Source organism: Neoarius graeffei, chromosome 5 (assembly GCF_027579695.1).
Source record: "Neoarius graeffei isolate fNeoGra1 chromosome 5, fNeoGra1.pri, whole genome shotgun sequence".
Classification (NCBI taxonomy): Eukaryota; Metazoa; Chordata; class Actinopteri; order Siluriformes; family Ariidae; genus Neoarius; species Neoarius graeffei.
Window position 1 is genome coordinate 69,665,187 of NC_083573.1, and position 21,257 is coordinate 69,686,443.

At 40.2% G+C, this 21,257-nt stretch overlaps 1 protein-coding gene across 1 annotated transcript in view; it reads right to left on the reverse strand.

Annotated features, from left to right (window-relative positions):
• Nucleotides 1–201: 201 nt before the first annotated feature.
• The window catches only part of lars2 (leucyl-tRNA synthetase 2, mitochondrial), a 101,341-nt gene continuing 80,285 nt past the window's right edge, over nt 202–21,257 (reverse strand). The window contains exons 17-21 of the mRNA XM_060922316.1: nt 16,866–17,035; nt 14,161–14,238; nt 12,320–12,431; nt 7,538–7,665; nt 202–636 (exon numbers count right to left, since the gene is read on the reverse strand). Coding sequence (XP_060778299.1) covers nt 457–636; nt 7,538–7,665; nt 12,320–12,431; nt 14,161–14,238; nt 16,866–17,035 — 668 coding nt within the window. The 3' untranslated portion in view covers nt 202–456. The remainder of the gene's footprint in view (nt 637–7,537; nt 7,666–12,319; nt 12,432–14,160; nt 14,239–16,865; nt 17,036–21,257) is intronic.

A 21,257-nucleotide genomic window follows, 5' to 3' on the forward strand; every position in this document is an offset into this window, starting at 1 on the left:
TAGGATCACAAGCGCATAGCAGCCTTTCCGTCTCTCCACAATTGGGAAAGGATGGGCTGGTGGGAAGGTTTGGTATCTGTTAAGGATTAGCAGTTTTATTAGACATCCTTCATCATCAGGCAATGTGTGTAACTATATCCTGGAAAATGGCTGGCAAAGACCTCTGGGTTACAGTAAAAGGTGAAATAAAGAACAAAAAGGGGAGAACAATGGGTGGAAATTTAATATCCATCATCAACTTGACATCTTTTTTTCATTCAACAGAAGATTATAAGGCCAAGAGGATAATCTGTAAAAAGTAGTCTTTAACTTAAAAACAGATGTCATAATTCTCCAGCCGCTTTTCTGTCAAAGTACAAAGGCCTCGTCTCTTCATTGTGTCTGGAGATCTTGAATGACAGCTCATTTGACCATTTAGATGCTGGAAAAGCACAATGATCTCTCTTTTTTTCCCGTTTATTCTTCTACTAGGAAGTTGATAAGAGCAGTCCTGGGAGAGAGGATAGCTTTCTTAATGACACGGTCAGCAAGGAGCTTCATGCCCAATGGGCTGCCCAGTACTAGCTCTCGCACCTTCTCAGCATCCTGAGCCACCTGACGAGGCACAGTAACACTCCCACATGCCTTATTGTTAACCTGAGGAAGGAAGAAAAAAAGAACTCTGAGATGAAGAAACAGATACATAAGTGCTTATGAAGCAGGGCACAAATGTTATTAATGAGAATAAATCAATCCCGGCAATTCATGCTAAAATTAATTTGTGATGACAAATACAGTGGTAATTTTATGTCTAGTAGCAGCATATAAAGCTGGCTTGATTTGACATTTATCCAAAAGACACGAACCGACTTAGAGTCCGGTCCATAAGTATTTGGACAGGGACACGATTTTCGTAATTTTGCCTCTGTACACTATCACAGTGGATTTGAAATGAAGCCATCAACATGAACCCTGATTCAAACAAACAAACAAACAAACAAACAAACAAACAAACAAACAAAAAACTGAGATGCTGTGTAAAACAAATAAAAACAATGCAATTCTGTGCAAATCCTTTTCAACCCATATTCAACTGAATACAATACAAAGATATTTAATATTCAAACTGATAATCTTTATTGTTTTTAATAAATATACACTCGTTCTGAATTTGATGCCTTGCATTCTGTTTTAATTTATGTTTTACTCAGTGACCCAACTTTTTTGGAATAAGAGTTGCAGGTCTGCTTTGTTTTTTCAGCCTAATGATGGCCTCCTTCACTTGCATTGACACCTCTTTGGACCACATATTGACAGTTCCCAGGAACAGCTACCAGATGCAAATTCAATAACTTGAAATCAGTTCCAGAACTTCATCCATCCATCCATTATCTGTAGCCTCTTATCCTGTGCAGGGTTGCAGGCAAGCTGGAGCCTATCCCAGCTGACTATGGGCGAGAGGCGAGGTACACCCTGGACAAGTCACCAGGTGATTGCAGGGCTGACACAGACAACCATTCACACTCACATTCACACCTACGGTCAATTTAGAGCCACCAGTTAACATAACCTGCATGTCTCTGGACTGTGGGGGAAACCGGAGCACCCGGAGGAAACCCACGCAGACACGGGGAGAACATGCAAACTCCACACAGAAAGGCCCTCGCCGGCCACTGGGCTCAAACCCAGAACCTTGCTCCTGTGAGGCGACAGTACTAACCACTACACCACCATGCCACCCATTCCAGAACAATTATCTCCTTAATTTGTCATGAAATTATGAGGAAACAGGCTACACCAGGCCATGAAACTGATTATCAGTCAGTTGTCCATTTACTTTTGAAAATAGAGGGACTATGTTAAAAAAAAAAAAAACTGGCTGTAATTCCGAAGAGGTTAATGCACTATTTTTGTTAAATCCCTTGAATTAACTCTGAAATTCTACTCTTCAATCACATATTGATGGCTTCATTTCAAATCCATTGTCGTGATGTACAGAGTCAAAATTACAAAAACTGTCACTGTCCAAATACTTATGGAGCCGATTGAAGGCACACATCACATACTGTAGATGACTAAAAACTTCGTCTGAAATTCCATGATTTTTTTTAGATACACAGAAAACATTTTAAAGTTCTGACGCTTCATTTTATAAAGCCCTTAAATAGAAACATTTTTAGTAAAATCCCCTGAGGTTGAAGAGGAATGAGCAAACAATCAGCCTCTGTTCCTCATATGGTCCTTGCATCTGCCAAGATCAAGTGAGACTGCTTGAATTTTGATAAAATCTTCCAGCGTGTGTTTGTGGGTATGATTCAACCACAGAAGCCGCCCTGCACTGTGGGAGAAACCCAGTCCTGTCATTACAGGGCATGAACTTTTTTAACTTCTGCAACTAGGCAGGGGATTCCCAAAATACTGCAGTATGCACACCCATAAGCCCACAAAGCCAGCTCACCTCACCAGTAGATTTCAACAGGGCAGAATCAGGGGGTGGAGGACACCTCCGCATGCACGCACAGGATTACAAAATATAGTTTGGGAAACTACAGTAGGTTTTTAATATACGTAGTCCAAGATATATAAAAACAGGGCCTGTTTATGTAAATATGGAGGGAGAGAGAGAGTCTGTGTGCAAGTGAGAGAGAATGAGAAGGAGTCAAGAGGAGAAGGAGAAGCCTTTATTTGTCACATGCACACTCAAGCACAGTGAAATTCGTCCTCTGCGTTAAACCCATCTGAAGCAGTGAACACACACAAGTGAACAATGAGCACACACACACACCCAGAGCAGTGGGCAGCTATGCTACAGTGCCCGGGGAGCAGTTGGGGGTTAGATGCCTTGCTCAAGGGCACTTCAGCCCATGTTAACATAACCTGCATGTCTTAGAACTGTGGGGAAAATCAGAGCACCCAGAGGAAACCCATGCACATACGGGGAGAACATGCACCCACTGGGCTTGAACCCAGAACCTTCTTGCTGTGAGGCGACAGTGCTTACCACTATACCACTGTGCTACATTGACCTGCTTAATGGCATGTGAAGATGAAAGACAGACACTCAATATTCATTCTCCTTGCTGTCTGCTAAGACAATTCAGAATGGCTCCATGAATAAGAAAAAATGTGGAGTTTGTTACAGAAGAGGTCCATGTTAAGATCTTTCAGTGAAGCTCAGTTTATAAAGGTGACTAGGGAGGCATGGTGGTGTAGTGGTTAGCACGGTCGCCTCACAGCAAGAAGGTTACGGGTTCAACCCCAGCGGCCGGCGAGGGCCTTTGTGTGGAGTTTGTGTGTCTGCGTGGGTTTCCTCCGGGTGCTCCAGTTTCGCCCACAATCCAAAGACATGCAGTTAGGTTGACGTGGGGCGGCCTTGGGCTGAGGTGCCCTTGAGCAAGGTACCAAACCCCTGACTGGGCGCTCTGGGCTGCCCACTGCTCTGGGTGTGCGCGCGCGTGTGTTCACTGCTTCAGATGAGTTAAATGCAGAGAATAAATTTCACTGTGCTTGAAGTGTGCATGTGACGAATAAAGGTTTCTTCTTCTTCTAATCCAAATTCCATGTGAACACAATGTAACTGAAGCATGGTTCCCATTTAAATTGTACAACCCAGATTCCAAAAAAGTTGGGACAAAGTACAAATTGTAAATAAAAACAGAATGCAATAATTTACAAATCTCAAAAACTGATATTGTATTTACAGTAGAACATAGACAACATATCAAATGTCGAAAGTGAGACATTTTGAAATTTCATGCCAAATATTGGCTCATTTGAAATTTCATGACAGCAACACATCTCAAAAAAGTTGGGACAGGGGCAAGAAGAGGCTGGAAAAGTTAAAGGCACAAAAAAGGAACAGCTGGAGGACCAAATTGCAACTCATTAGGTCAATTGGCAATAGGTCATTAACATGACTGGGTATAAAAAGAGCATCTTGGAGTGGCAGCGGCTCTCAGAAGTAAAGATGGGAAGAGGATCACCAATCCCCCTAATTCCACGCCGACAAATAGTGGAGCAATATCAGAAAGGAGTTCGACAGTGTAAAATTGCAAAGAGTTTGAACATATCATCATCTACAGCGCATAATATCATCAAAAGATTCAGAGAATCTGGAAGAATCTGTGCGTAAGGGTCAAGGCCGGAAAACCATACTGGGTGCCCATGATCTTCGGGCCCTTAGACGGCACTGCATCACATACAGGCATGTTTCTGTATTGGAAATCACAAAATGGGCTCAGGAATATTTCCAGAGAACATTATCTGTGAACACAATTCATCGTGCCATCCGCCGTTGCCAGCTAAAACTCTATAGTTCAAAGAAGCCATATCTAAACATGATCCAGAAGTGCAGATGTCTTCTCTGGGCCAAGGCTCATTTAAAATGGACTGTGGCAAAGTGGAAAACTGTTCTGTGGTCAGACGAATCAAAATTTGAAGTTCTTTATGGAAATCAGGGACGCCGTGTCATTCGGACTAAAGAGGAGAAGGACGACCCAAGTTGTTATCGGCGCTCAGTTCAGAAGCCTGCATCTCTGATGGTATGGGGTTGCAGTAGTGCATGTGGCTATGGGCAGCTTACACATCTGGAAAGACACCATCAATGCTGAAAGGTATATCCAGGTTCTAGAGCAACATATGCTCCCATCCAGACGACGTCTCTTTCAGGGAAGACCTTGCATTTTCCAACATGACAATGCCAAACCACATACTGCATCAATTACAGCATCATGGCTGCATAGAAGAAGGGTCCGGGTACTGAACTGGCCAGCCTGCAGTCCAGATCTTTCACCCATAGAAAACATTTGGCGCATCATAAAAGATACGGCAAAAAAGACCTAAGACAGTTGAGCAACTAGAATCCTACATTAGACAAGAATGGGTTAACATTCCTATCCCTAAACTTGAGCAACTTGTCTCCTCAGTCCCCAGACGTTTACAGACTGTTGTAAAGAGAAAAGGGGATGTCTCACAGTGGTAAACATGGCCTTGTCCCAACTTTTTTGAGATGTGTTGTTGTCATGAAATTTAAAAAAAAAAAATCACTTAATTTTTCTCTTTAAATGATACATTTTCTCAGTTTAAACATTTGATATGTCATCTATGTTCTATTCTGAATAAAATATGGAATTTTGAAACTTCCACATCGTTGCATTCCATTTTTATTTACAATTTGTACTTTGTCCCAACTTTTTTGGAATCGGGGTTGTACATATGAGTTAATTGGAGTGTGTAGGAACTTTCAAGCTGTAATCCATAACTTCCTGATTGACTGTGGGACAAATATGAGGTGACACAAAGGCCAATTTCCCTTAGTCATCCATCAACATGAGAAAGATAAGAGAACACACAAACCAAATGAGAGAGAAGTGTGTTGACCTTCATAAGTCAGGGAATGGTTATAAAACAATATGGCTCCTTGCCTGAAAATGCTCATTTTTACTGTTCAAGTAATAATACCAACTGGACACCAACTGGAACTGTTACAAACTTGCCCGGGTGAGGACCCAAGTTTATTTTGCTCCCACATACAGTGAAGAGGATGGTAAAAGAGGAAAAAAAAAATCCCCAAGGATCACGGTTGGTGAATTACAAGAAAAAGTAAAATCCTGGGGTTTCCAAGTCTCCAAAACCACCATCAGATTCCATTCCCGTGCCAACAGATTATTTGGAAGGTATGGCATGTGAAGATGAAAGACAGGAACTCTTTCAACATTTATTCTCAATACAGCCTTCAATAAAGCCTTTTCTGTCATTTAACCACAAATGTAAATGCCTGAAGTTTGCTAAATGCTATAACAACTTTGACTGGAACCGTGTTCTCTGGTCTGATGGAATAAAAATGGAGCTGTTTGGCAATAAACACTCAAGGTGGGTTTGGTGTAAAAAGAAGGATGGCTATAATGAAAAGAACCCGATCCCAACTGTAAAATATGGTGGAAGTTCTGTGATATTTTGGGGCTGTTTTTCCTCCAAAGGTCCTGGAAACCTTGTTCGGGTGCATGGCATCATGGACTCCATGAAATACCAGGACATTTTAAATCAAAATCCTCCTGCCTCTGCCAGGAAACAAAAACTGGGTCATCATTGGACCTTCCAGCAGGATAATGATCCGAAGCATATGTCCAAATCAACACAAAAATGACTAGCTGAGCACAGAATCAAGCTTCTACCATGGCCATCTCAGTCCCCTGACCTGAACCCAGCATTTCCCCTACCATAAATAATTATTTCTTGATGAGGTATTTGTTTTTCTCTGCATAAGAGAATTTTAATTAAAACTCGAATTTTTCTCATTATTTTAGTGTGAGATGAAGCTTCTTCACCAAAACATTGATTTTTTTTTCTAACCCTTTTTATTAATCTTTACAAGAGCTGCCAATAATCATAGCGGGTACTGTATGTGTGTATATATTATATGGACAGGAGTGTTTTACTAGGAAATATACCACTTGTGGTGTGTGTGTGTGATATATATATATCACACGAGTGAGCAAAGCAAACACTTCATATCTTCGTGCCACTGTGTAATGTTATTCTTTATATTATATGGACACATTCACAAAAATAAAGACGCAAATTAATCAAAAGAATTTTTATTTTGAACTGGTTAGCCATTTTGACAACGCACGTCTAATCAGCGGGAAAACACTGGGAGTGACATCATTGGAGTGAAACATCGGGAAATACTACGTCACTCATCTCCGCAATGCATTTCACATGAAAAATGTGAGTTTTTCAACATGAGAAGATAAACTTCACATCTTCAAACCAAAGTGTGATTTTCTTTTGATTATATAGATACATTCACAAACAAAAAAAGTACTCAAATTTACCAAAACAATTCATCGATTTCCTCACAAGCGACATATTGAGAAATACATCACAGTTGCCATTCTCGATGTCCCAGATGTAGTTTATATGAAAAATACGAGTGGCAAATATTCAACCAATAAAGACAATGTGGCATATTTACCCACCTGTCAATCACCAACAGTTGAAATAGCAACACAGTTTAGTGAAAAGGTGAGCTATGTGGATTACATAAAATCAATATTTGGCTGAAAAAGGTTATATATAACCACTGTCTGATGCCCCTACTGAGCATTTATAGAGGACCTCTGATCTCTGACCTCACTGCCTCCTCAGTCCAATTCCATGTATACACACAGTCATGTGACTTTTACGTAGGTTTAAACTGCCACAGAGGAGTTCATTTACCTGTCTCTGGAGTATTCAAAACAAGCTCTTGCTACTGTTGAATCAAAGGGAATCAAAGGCCAGGCCCTTCTACCCACCCTTCCGCCTACATTAATTACAGACATGCCATAAGACGACACACTGGACTTGTTAAGAGTCAACGCAGTTTCACTTCCTGCATTCCAGCAGACTCTCTAGAGATCACACACATTCATGTTCCTAAGTTAACACAGAGATTCAGTAAACTTTAGAAAACAGTAGATCATTCGAGCTGATCAGCCAGGGGGTTGTGCCTGTCAGTTCTACTTAACATATTACAGGACAGCAGAAGAGACTTCATAAGAAGGAATTCACTCACCCGTACAGACACCTCAACTGTGGCCGGAGTCTGCAGGTACTCTGGGTCCACAGTGGGCCAACGCTGCTGCAGCACATCTCCACTCCCAAAGAGTGCAGGGTTGAGAGGATTTCTCACCCGAGACAACCCTGAGAGCGAGAGAAAGCGATTTAGTCTATTATAAAGAGGAAGGAATAATAATAATAATAATAATAATAAACAACAACAACGAGACTGTCAATGATGGTGTAGTTCACTCCGGCCCTGTCTAGTCCAGAAGGAACGATCTAAAGTGGGCCACCTTGCACAATAAATGTTGCAAGCTATATATAGAAGCTATATACACCCTAGGGATACTGACCTATTTGCCAGAAAGAATCCAAAATGGCAAAGAATTGACCAAGAAGAAGCGATTTTTGTTGAACTGCTCATTAAGGTTTAATTAGTCCATATCTTCATTATTAATTGCAATTATGCAAATTTGGGTAGAAGCTATATGCACCCCAGGCAGACCTACCTTCCTGCCAAAAAGAATAAAAATCGGTGAAGAATTGAAGCAGAAGAAGCGATTTGTGTGGAAACTGCTCGTTAGGGCTTAATTACTCCATATCTTCATTATTAATTCCAATTATGCAAATTTGGGTAGAAGCTATATGCACCCCAGGCAGACCTACCTTCCTGTCAAAAAGAATAAAAATCGGCGAAGAATTGCGAGAGAAGTGATTTTCGTGAAATGTGGACGATGTCAGATAGACGACGGACAACATACTGTATGATGCCATAAGCTCATCGCCTGTCAGCCGGAGATAATAATAATAATAAAGTTACTTATTTTATTTTCTTTCTTTAGTTTATACAAATCTTATATTTACATTGTATTTATATTATACTGACACACTAACACAAACTTTGTCCAAAAAAATAAAATTGCATTATGAATTATTAAAGGTTGCTGTTCATTTTGTTTAATTCTAGGCTGCTGAGAAAGGCACTGTAATTTTATACATGTATATATATTCCCATTGCTATGGAATGGGTTTGAGAGACAGTATTGGTACACTGCAAAAAAATGATATCTTAGCAAGTGAAAATATCTTGAAAACAGTTGAAACGATCGAGCATTTCCTATGAGAAGAATACAAGACACCCATTCTGAGATTATTAAACCTAGTTCTAGATTGCAACCAACTTATTCTAAGATGTCTTATCGAGTAAAAATATCTGTCCATGCAGCAAGATAATTTCACTAGTATTAAGTAATTTTCTCCTCAAATTCAGTTTTCAATTTTTTTGCAGTGTAAAGGGTGTGCGAGAGCACTCAGTTCTCATGTATGCAGTTTGTGATTGAATTTACACTCAAACACAGGGGTCAGTTGGCATGGATCTCTCTCCTGGGACATGGTAAAATTAGCAGTCTCTCTATGACCCATACCATTTGTCCAGGAAGGATATGTGTTTCCGCTAAACTTTGTCCTTGTGTGTTTGTGTGCAACTACATGTTAGAGGGAAAAAGGTGCTCACATGTAACTTCATTTTAAATGGAATAATGAGAAATGATGCTTTCACTACACAACTTTTCTTTGAGTTTTCTTACAAAATTCCATAATATTCTTAACCTTTGTGATACATGCACAGCATCTCCCCCTACATACTTCCTGTCGCTCCATTACAAGCATTCCTTGCAGTTATCAGCTAGAGGATTGGGGATGTGTCCACAAAGAGGCTAAGAAGTTCAGGCCTTCTGTCCGATGTACATGTGTGACAATAGCGGGATGTGCTGGACAGTTGTTTCCCCTGTTTCTTCCGGTGTTTTCCATAGCTCATAACTCTTGAGCAGGTTGTTTCTTTGCCAAAATTTCTACACATTTCTGCTGTGTGTGTGTAATAGTTTATTTGATCCTATTTGATTTAGTTGGGTTCTCTTTATCTACTTTTAGGACTTGTGTGAAAATCTGATGATGTTTTAGGTCATATTTATGCAGAAATATAGAAAATTCTAAAGGGTTCACAAACTTTCAAGCACCACTGTACAGTCTGAATAGATATAAGCAAATGACAACTAACCTGTATCCTTATCCCCTCCTCAATTATCATTTTATTTAGTTTTAAATTTGTCCTGAAATAGCTATGTATTAATTGTATATTGTTTAATGTTTCATTTAATGTTTTCTTTTATTGAATGCTGTATATCTTTTGCTGTTTATTCTTTTACTCACATTTTCCCTATTACTGTTTTATACAACTGCCCTTTTGTTAAACACTGGACTGCTTTTCGTATGAAAGGTGCTACATAAATAAAGAGGATTATTTTTCTTTACATACTACCATGTCCGGCGGCACGGTGGTGTAGTGGTTAGCACTGTCGCCTCACAGCAAGAAGGTCCGGGTTCGAGCCCCGTGGCCGGCGAGGGCCTTTCTGTACGGAGTTTGCATGTTCTCCCCGTGTCCGCGTGGGTTTCCTCCGGGTGCTCCGGTTTCCCCCACAGTCCAAAGACATGCAGGTTAGGTTAACTGGTGACTCTAAATTGACCGTAGGTGTGAATGTGAGTGTGAATGGTTGTCTGTGTCTATGTGTCAGCCCTGTGATGACCTGGCGACTTGTCCAGGGTGTACCCCGCCTTTCGCCCGTAGTCAGCTGGGATAGGCTCCAGCTTGCCTGTGACCCTGTAGAAGGATAAAGCGGCTAGAGATAATGAGATGAGATGAGACGAGACTACCATGTCCCATGTACATAACCAGACAATAGTTTGGACACCCCTACTCATTCGTAGGTTTTTTTTCTGTATTTTGACGATTTTCTACATTGTAGAACAATACTAAAGACATCAAAACTATGAAATAACATATGGAACAAAGATGGAGTTATGTGGTCAACAAAAAGTATTAAAGAACAAAATATGTTTGATATTTTAGATTCTTCAAAGTAGCCAGTGTTTACCTTGATGACGCTTTACACACTATTGGCATTATCTTAACCAGCTTCATGAGGTAGTCACCTGGAATGCGTTTCAATTAACAGGTGTGCCTCGTCAAAAGTTAATTAGTGCAATTTCTTGCCTTCTTAATGTGGCTGAGATCAAAGAGTAAATAATAAAAATACAGTAAATGGCCCTATTTGACAACTGTAGTAATCCATATTATATCAAGAACCGTTCAACTAAGTAAAGCAAAATGACATCCATCATTACTTTATACATGAAGTGTCTTTTAATTAATAAAAATAAAGAAAACCATTGAATTAGAAGGCGTGTCCAAACTTTCGACTGGTACTGTATAAAAATGCTGAACAGGCCCATATGACCTCAATTTTTGATGAAGATATCAAAAGGAAAAAGGTCTACATGAGTGTGAAACAGGGTTCAGTATTGTTGCAAGGACGGCAGTCTGAAAGGCCTGCTCGACTGGCTTGTGTTTCTTTCAAAACACTGACTAAAGTGACATCTGCATTTAAGATCTGCTGGAAAGGTATTAGGAAATCGTGGTCAAAAGTGCAATATGTAATGAAAAACAACTGTTCATCAGGTGACTGAGAATGTTAATACAAGGTATGATCAACATTCAGCAAGAACAGTCAGTAAGAACAGTCTGTCCACAACTACATAAAGAGGAACATTATAATTGGATTTAAAGGTTGGGTAGGGTAAAAACCACATACACTTCTCTACAGAAATGTAGGAAAAAAGTGATATAGACAGATGAGCTATTGTTCACCATACAGCTGACAACTGGTTGAATGCAGGTGTGGTGCACAACAAGAGAACTGTACAGGGCTGAACGCTTGAGACGTACAGTGGGGGGAATCTGGTGGTTCCGTTATATTTTGCTTTCATGGTCTGGGTCCACTTGTCCCCTTAGATGGAACAGTCACTGCAAATCCATACAATGTTATTCTGACTGATCACCTTTATCCTGTGATAAAACATTTCTATTCTGATGGGAATCTCTTCCAGGACCACACCATCCCCATACACCGAACACAAGAGCTCACTGAATGGTTTCATGAGTGTGAAAAGGGTGCCATAGCCTTTGTACTTGCTTGATCTCAACTGATAAACACCTATGGGAGGCTTTGGACTGATGTGTATCATCAAAGTAGCAAGATTTGGAAGAATTCCAAGTACCAGCTCTGTAGAATTGATGCTGAGGCACACTGAAGCTGTTCCATTCCATTCCATTCCATTCCATTCCATTCCATTCCATTCCATTCCAGGGATTTGGCAGACATTCTTATCCAGACCGACCTACAACATACCCAGAGCAGCCTGGAGAGCAGTTGGGGGTTAGGTGCCTTGCTCAAGGGCACGTCAGCCATTCCTGCTGGTTCAGGAAATCGAACCGGTGACCTTTTGGTCCCAAAGCTACTTCTCTAACCATTAGGCTATGGCTTCTTCCATTACTCTTACTAATGTTCATTTTGTCTGACAATTTGTCATACTAAAGGATATATCAATATATCTCAGTCTCTCTCTCTCTCTCACACACACAGTTGTATTTCCTACATAGCTGAGGGCAGTGGAATGTTTTGAAATTAGATCAGCCGTCACATCAGCACACGCCCAGGAGGATTAAATCCACCCACACTTAATTTCTCTGTTTAATCCTTTGCAAATCTGGTATTATACTGAACCACTGACCCATGTGGCATTCAGAATAACAACAAGGACCACATGCAAGTTCCATATACATTATCCCTGGAATTAAAATGCATGCATATTTCTTAAAGAAGGATAATGAATAAAAAAAATTTATAAACTGGGCATGAGTACTTTTTAAAATAATTTTTTTTAATCAGCTCCTACGTACCTGCCCAAAGCTCAGAGGTCAGATGAGGGGCCATGGGTGCAGCCATCACACACAGTGAGATTAGAGCCTGCTCAAATTCCACACTGTGCAGAAGCACACGAGGAGAGGCTTGCTATAGGACAGAATAGAGATGAAATTAAAAACAGACTCACAGGTGCAAGCAGGGAAGATGAAACATCATGATACTCCTTTGTGGCTGTGGATTATCAACATGCACTGCATTCCTGTGCACTGTAAACCCAAATAAGGCACATTAAGGCATCATAAATTTATAAACTCAAAAGACAGCATCATGTACAAACACAAGATACTATACATCATATGATGCAATGAGGAATGCAAAACAGTTGTCCCATATGTGCACAGCCTACTTCAGGACAGGTCTTTGTTCAGCTGGAAGAGCCAAGCCTGATTAAAGGGGAGACCTGCAACTCACCATATATTTAGAAATGTCATCAGGGTTTCTTTATACGCATTTGATTCATCTACATGGGTTTTCTAGCCTCTATCATAAGGGGATAAGTGACTCAGTTCCCCTGACTAACTACCACCGAACAAGCAAAAATAAATATTATAAATTACAGTGCAGTCAGTGTGATCAGGTAATAAATATATCATGTGAAATTTATGGTAGTGAAATCACTCAAGTCACCTAAAATCTGTTTTGAAAGATAATATACCTCTGTTTATACTGAATAGCCTAATATAATCTAAATGAAAACACCATTATACATCTGCAAACCCTCAGTGGTAAACAAATAGAATAACAGAAGTCAAGTAACTTTTTGGGCGGCACGGTGGTGTAATGGTTAGCGCTGTCGCCTCACAGCAAGAAGGTCCTGGGTTCGAGCCCCGGGGCCGGCGAGGACCTTTCTGTGTGGAGTTTGCATGTTCTCCCCGTGTCCGCGTGGGTTTCCTCCGGGTGCTCCAGTTTCCCCCACAGTCCAAAGACATGCAGGTTAGGTTAACTGGTGACTCTAAATTGACCGTAGGTGTGAATGTGAGTGTGAATGGTTGTCTGTGTCTATGTGTCAGCCCTGTGATGACCTGGCGACTTGTCCAGGGTGTACCCCGCCTTTCGCCCGTAGTCAGCTGGGATAGGCTCCAGCTTCCCTGCGACCCTGTAGAAGGATAAAGCGGCTGGAGATAATGAGATGAGAAGTAACTTTTTGATTTTGCTTGCATTTTGAAAACATGTTGGCCTTCATATTTTATATAAGGACTAAAAAAAAATTATTATATACCACAATTACAAATTTTTCTTTCATAATGAACAAAATGTCATACTTTGGACAGTTTATAGTTACATTTAATGTTGTGGAACATCCATAAGACAAGTTCGTTGACACTTGTGTCACAGCTTCAAAAGAGTGGAAAAGACCTTCCCTTTTCGCCCCCCTACTCTCTTGAAGCCACTCATCATTTTACAAAGAAACCGTAAAGTACAAAGTGTTATTGTGGAAAATTCTATAACAAAAACACAGGACTTTATGTTCTAAAAATACAGAACCATAAAACCCTTAGATATTCAGTTTTTTAGCTCGTCCGTCTCTTAAAAGAGTTTGACAAACTGATTTGTGTACTTTGACTGGTCTCTTCACTCAAAATAATTCCCCTGAAATGATTTAAATCATATAGAGCACAAACAGATGTGGTCATGCTTGTCTGTGGCTGTGCACAAACATCTGTCATAACGTATTATATTGTTTCCCTTATTATTCTGCTTGTGAAATAACTGCTATATCATCATACTGTATCAAAGCAGTCCTAATCAAATAATTCTGTATTACATATATAGTACAAAACTCTACAGAATGGATGAATGTGCATGGGCGACTCACAGAGAGTGTGTTGGTCAGGCCCATCAACCGTGAGATTGCCGCATTCAACAGGAAGTCTTCTGTCAAGTGAGCGGTGACCTGACAAGCAAACAGTACACATAAGTATTCAAAAATCTATTGAATTATCACGTCAACCACATATCTTTTTTCATCTTATTTTATGAGAGTTATGACTTATGAGTCTGATAATTCATACCTTCAACATGCTTGTTAAGGTGCAAGTTAAAGCCAACAAAGTTCAGCAGGTTTAAACATAAAAATGACTTGGTCAAAAAAATAATGCAAAATTGAATGTACTGAAAGTTAAACGCTGACTGAAAAAATAACAATTCCTGTGCCCTAGTGATGTTGCCCTGTTAGAGATATTTCAGCTAATGAAAGGGCATAGAGAATGTGAACATTATTCCTTTAATCCAGCTGGAAAGAATGGGGCCCTGAAGGGGAGAGGTTTTTTCCACCAAAAGTTAGGAATTTTATGATGCTCTTACATCAGGGTTGTGTCTTCTCATATGCTTATTAAGGTTAAGGTTTGGGTTAGGGAAACTGATCCTACATCAGCTGTAGAGAGCTGCAGGTGCTAACAGACTTCCTTCATGCTAGAAAGCACATGATTGATGGCAAAGGATTTTCAACAACAAGAATCAAAGAGAGACAGTGTGGCTTAGAGGCTCTGGTTGGCGCAAGTGCAGGCCAGGCCTCTTAACCAACCTGGGCCTCTGGAGGAATTAATCCTGGCCTGGGCTATCAGAAGCTATTTATACCACACTACAGTATCAACTGCTCAATTTAATATCCTTTAACTACACCCGTTCTGTTGATTTCTAAGGAATTAAGATGGATTAGTTTGCTTTTCAGGGATGAAAAAAAAAAAGTGTGGTAAATGGTGACTGTCTCTTCTGCTAAATTATTCTGTTGTCCCTTCTTAAATCACTGAACACACAGATACTCATTTGCCCTCACACTGACGACACCAAGTGGTCAAATAGTACAAGCAAAATAAGGGCTGTATTAGTACTATACAGTGGCATGCAAAAGTTTGGGCACCCTTACTGAAAATGTCTGTTACTGTGAATAGTTAAGTGAGCAGAAGATGAACTGATCACCAAAAGGCATAAAGGTAAAGATGACATTTCTTTTCAGTGTTTTCTGCAAGATTTGTGTATTATTTTTGTTTTGTACAATTGGAGAGTGAAAAAAGAAAAGGAACACCATGCGAAAGTTTGGGCACCCCAATACATTTGAGCTCTCAGGTAACTTTTACCAAGGTTCCAGACCTTAATTAGCTTATTGAGCGGTGGCTTGTTCAAATTCTTCATTAGGAAAGGTCAGATGATGCAGATTTCAAAGCTGTATAAATTGTCTGACTCCTCAAACTTGTCCCGAAAATCAACAGCCATGGGTTCCTCTAAGCAACTCCCTCGCATTCTGAATAATAAAATAATTGATGCTCACAAAGCAGGAGAAGGCTACAAGAACATAGCAAAGTGTTTTCAGGTAGCTGTTTCCTCAGATTGTAATGTTATTAAGAAATGGCAGTTAACAGAAACAGTGGAGATCAAGGTGAGGTCTGGAAGATGAAGAAAACTTTCTGAAAGAACTGCTCATTGGATTGCTAGAAAGGCAAATAAAAACCCCTGTTTGACTGCAAAAGACCTTCAGAAAGATTTAGCAGACCCTGGAGTGGTGGCGCACTGTTCTACTATGCCGCGACACCTGAACAAATACAGTATGACCTTCATGGAAGAGTCATCAGAAGAAAACCGTTCCTGCGTCCTAGCACAAAATTCAGCGTCTGAAGTTTGCAAATGAACATCTAAATAAGCCTGATGCATTTTGGAAACAAGTCCTGTGGACTGATTAAATTAAAATAGAACTTTTTGGCCACAATGTGCAAAGGTATGTTTGGAGAAAAAAGGGTGCCAAATTCCAGGAAAAGAACACCTCTCCAACTCTGAAGCGTGGGTGTGGATCGATCATGCTTTGGGGTTGTGTTGCAGCCAGTGGCACAGGGCGCGTTTCATTGGTCGAGGGAAGCATGGATTCAAAGAAATACCAGCAAATCCTGGAAGCAAACATCACACCATCTGCAAAAAAGTTGAAGTTAAAAAGAGGATGGGTCCTACAATAAGACGATGATCCAAAACACACCTCAAAATCTACAATGGAATACCTCAAGAGGCACAAGCTGAAGGTTTTGCCCTGGGCCTCACAGTCCCCTGACCTAAACATCACTGAAAATCTGTGGATAGATCTCAAAAGAGCAGTGCATGCAAGACAGCCCAAGAAACTTGTAGAACTGGAAGCCTTTTGCAAGGACGAATGTGTGAAAATCCCCCAGGTAAGAACTGAAAGATTATTAGCTGGCTACAAAAAGTGTTTACAAGCTGTGATACTTGCCAAAAGGGGTGTTACTAGGTACTAATTATGCAGGGTGCCCAAACTTTTGCTTCGGGCCCTTTTCCTTTTTTGTCATTTTGAAAATGTAAAAGATGAATAAAAAATTGTTTTTGCTTAAAATATAAAGGGAATGAGTCATCTTTAACTTTATGCCTTTTGGAGATCATTTCATCTTCAACTTGCTTAACTGTTCACAGTAACAGCAATTTTGACTGGGGTGCCCAAACTTTTGCATACCACTGCATTATAATATAGTAGAATGTACCATATTAATTGCCATCATAATCAGTGTAAGTACTTCCTCTGACCTGCGCAATGGCTTGATTTTTGCTTTCCCAGATCTTACGGGCCTCCAAGAGCTCTTTCTTGTTGAGGATCGAAGGGTTGGGGGTATCGCTGCCCTCACGAGCCTCTCTCAGCTTAGTGACGAGCCCCCAGAGACGAGACTGCCAACGCAGCACACCTGGGAGAGCATCAGCTACACACACACACACACACACACACACACACACACACACACACACAATCTGTGCAACCAATCTTTCTTTGGATCACTGTAAGCTCTTACGCCTGCATCTTTTGCCTGTGCTATGAATGTAAGAAATGAAAGTCATAAATATCGTGTTCTTTCTTCTTCTTCTTCACAAAGTATTAAAGTTACTAACTAACAAAATTTAAAAAGCATGGGAGATGAATGAATGAATTCAAAACTAAGGCTAAAAAGCAACTTTCAGTGTGTATGCCTGTATGGGGCTTGGAAGCTGATGTACAAATAAAAAAAATTTGAATAATTTCAGATATTTTAATTATGTAGAGACCTCGTATTATTTTTTTCCTGTGGTGGATTTAATACATTACATTTTTTAATCTTTGTTTTGAAATTGCTAGGAGTAAGAGTTCAGATTTAAAAAATGCAGAACAATAAGATTTTTGATTTAAAAAAATTCAGAACCCTAAATACAAAAACATTAGTCAGTAAATGTTTGTTTAAATGGTATTTTGTGACCATTTAAACAAACATTTATTAATATGCTAATATATTGTTAACTGACGGTTCATTCATTCTGAAGTTATTGTTTGTTAATACAGGAGTTAAGGCAACTAATTTGTTGTTGTAATAATAATAATAATAATAATAATAATAATTATTATTATTATTATAGAAAACCCACAAAATATATCCCAATGAGATTCAAAACTCATTCATAGAGGAGTTTCATGTTATGAGTTTTCAAAAATATGTAATACATCTGAAAGTCTGTAAAAGTGTTTCTGGATCCATAATCTCATCTTATTATCTCTAGCCGCTTTATCCTGTTCTACAGGGTCGCAGGCAAGCTGGAGCCTATCCCAGCTGACTACGGGCGAAAGGCGGGGTACACCCTGGACAAGTTGCCAGGTCATCACAGGGCGACACACAGACAATCATTCACACTCACATTCACACCTACGGTCAATTTAGCATCACCAATTAGCCTAACCTGCATGTCTTTGGACTGTGGGGGAAACCGGAGCACCCGGAGGAAACCCACGCAGACACGGGGAGAACATGCAAACTCCGTACAGAAAGGCCCTCGCCGGCCACGGGGCTCGAACCCGGACCTTCTTGCTGTGAGGCGACAGCACTAACCACTACACCACCGTGCCGCCCACTGGATCCATAATTATCAAATAATTTCAAAGCTATCTTAAAAAAAAAAAAACTGCTCCCCAATATTGTCATGGGGCTCATTTCTTTATTAAATGTTTTTGGTTTACATTTTTTTCCTGGACTGAAGCCAGAGACAGAGAAATGGATTTGATCTGCCCCTTTTCCTTCAAAGGAAATTGACAAATAAGCACAGAATAACTGGGACTACTTTGGGGAAGGGAGAAGGCTTTGTAAACATTTTGATTGCCTGTTTCTTTAAATGATAATAAGCCACTGCTCACCACACTCCCTTTTGGCCGGCCAATCAAGCACCTCATGAATATTTCATTCGCAAAGGTAGTTCTCAAGCAATGAGTGGAAATATTCAGATAAGGGGGTAGTGCAGTTATAATAAGCTTCATTTGTGCTATAGAAAGAGGAGCCAAATCTGAACGGTTTGTGAAAGCACTTTTTTTTTTTTTTAAAATAGGCAGTCCAAAAAAAACAAAAACAAAACCCGACTGGGTCATCTTATTCAGAGTTTGTGGGTTGGCAGGCACTCCAGATACAGTGCCTTTCAAAAGTATTCATCCCCCTTGGTGTTTGTCCTGTTTTGTCGCATTACAAGCTGGAATTAAAATGGATTTTGGGGGGTTAGCACCATTTGATTTACACAGCATGCCTACCACTTTAAAGGTGCACAGTGGTTTTATTTTATTGACACACAATAATTAAGATGAAAAAACAGAAATCTGAAGTGTGCATAAGTATTCACCCCCTTTGTATGAAACCCCTAAATAAGAGCTGGTCCAACCAATTCACTTCACAAGTCAGATAATTAGTTGGTTAAGATCCACCTGTGTGTAATCAAAGTGTCACATGATCTGTCACATGATGTCTGTAGAAATCAACCTGTTCTCCTGGATCCTGACTCTGCAACACTACTAAGCAAGCAACATGAGAACCAAGGAGCCTCCAAACAGGTCAGAGACAAAGTTGTGGAGAAGTATAGATCAGGGTTGGGTTATAAAAAATATCCCAGACTTTGAATATGCCAGGGAGCACCATTAAATCCATTATAGCAAAATGGAAAGAATATGGCACCACTACAAACCTGACAAGAGAAGGTCGCCCACCAAAACTCAGACCAAGAAAGGAGGGCATTAATCAGAGATGCAACAAAGACACCAACAATAACGCTAAGGGAGCTGCAAAGATCCACAGCAGAGATGGGAGAATCTGTCCATAGGACCACTTTAAGCTGTACACTCCACAGGGTGGGGCTTTATGGAAGTGGCCAGAAAAAAAAAAAAAGTAATTTGCTTTAAAAAAAAAAAAAAAATCACGTTTGGAGTTTGCCCAACAACATGTGGCAGACTCCCCAAACACATGGAAGAAGTTTCTCTGGTCAAATGAGACAAAAATGTAACTTTTTGGCCATCATGGAAAATGCCATGTGTGGCGCAAACCCAGCACCCTGAGAATACCATCCCTACAATGAAGCATGGTGGTGACAGCATCATGCTGTGGGGATATTTTTCATCTGTAGGGACAGGAAAGCTGGTCAGGACTGAAGGAAAGATGGATGGCACTAGTCAAAGCCCAGACCTCAATCCAATTGAGAATCTGTGGCATAACTTGAAGATTGCTGTACACCAACACAACCCATCTAACTTGAAGGAGTTGGAGCAGTTTTGTCTTGAGGAATGGGAAAAAAAATCCCAGTGGCTAGATGTGCTAAGCTAATAGAAACATACCCCAAGAGACTTGCAGCTGTAATTGTAGCAAAAGGTGGCTTTATAAAGTATTGACTATTTATTTTTTTTGGAGGGGGGAGAGACACTTATGCACACTCCCGATTTCTGTTTTTTTTTTCATCTTAATTATTGTTTGTGTCACCTTGCTGGGTGCTATACAAAAAAAAAAACAACTCAGTGTTTATTTTTCAGACTACAATCCCTTATGGTCTAGTAGGTGGGTTCTGTCCAACGTTCCCACCACATTCTCTTAATTCATAAATAACACACTGTCTCAGAGGATAGAAACTCTCACTTTCACCATGTCTGTCTGTCTGTATCTCTCTCTCAGTAATGTACACACTATACTTAGGCATAGTAAATTGAATATATAATTCTTTTTGTCCAAGACATTTTAAAAAAGGTTTATAGTTGAAATTAGCTTCTAAAGCAAATGCAAATAGAGAAATTAATACCCATATATAAATATATTTCAGAATCAAAATGTATTATATAGGGTTATTTAAAACAAGCTTCTTTTGGCTAAGAATGAAATTGGATCCATAAACAAGCAGTTTAAAAAGGCTCTTGGGTGAAGCTCATCTCATCTCATTATCTCTAACCGCTTTATCCTGTTCTACAGGGTCGCAGGCAAGCTGGAGCCTATCCCAGCTGACTACGGGCGAAAGGCGGGGTACACCCTGGACAAGTCGCCAGATCATCACAGGGCGACACACATAGACACAGACAATCATTCACACTCACATTCACACCTACGCTCAATTTAGAGAGTCACCAGTTAACCTAACCTGCATGTCTTTGGACTGTGGGGGAAACCGGAGCATCCGGAGGAAACCCACGCGGACACGGGGAGAACATGCAAACTCCGCACAGAAAAGCCCTCGCCGGCCACCGGGCTTGAACCCGGACCTTCTTGCTGTGAGGCGACAGCGCTAACCACTACACCACCGTGCCGCCCCTGGGTGAAGCTCCTTCCGGAAAATGGTTTAGAAGATGCCAATACTGCTAAGAATTTATAATCTCAGTATTCATTCATTCTTCTAAAACAGTATAAAATAAAATGTAAGAAAATAAATTAATAAAAACCCTCTATGAACAAATTTTGACTGGTAGTGTATAAGCCAACTCCTGTCTTGCCGCTTTTCGACCAACAGGGAACAGGTTCCGTTCTGGTTTGAGCACCAGTTTTTGAAACGTTCACAGCATTTCGAGCAAAAATAAACTGGTTCAGAACCTGAAAAGTGGGTTCCCAGCTGGAACCAAAACATAACTGTTTTTTCCAGCACGAGCCGTGATGATATCAGTGGCCGTGT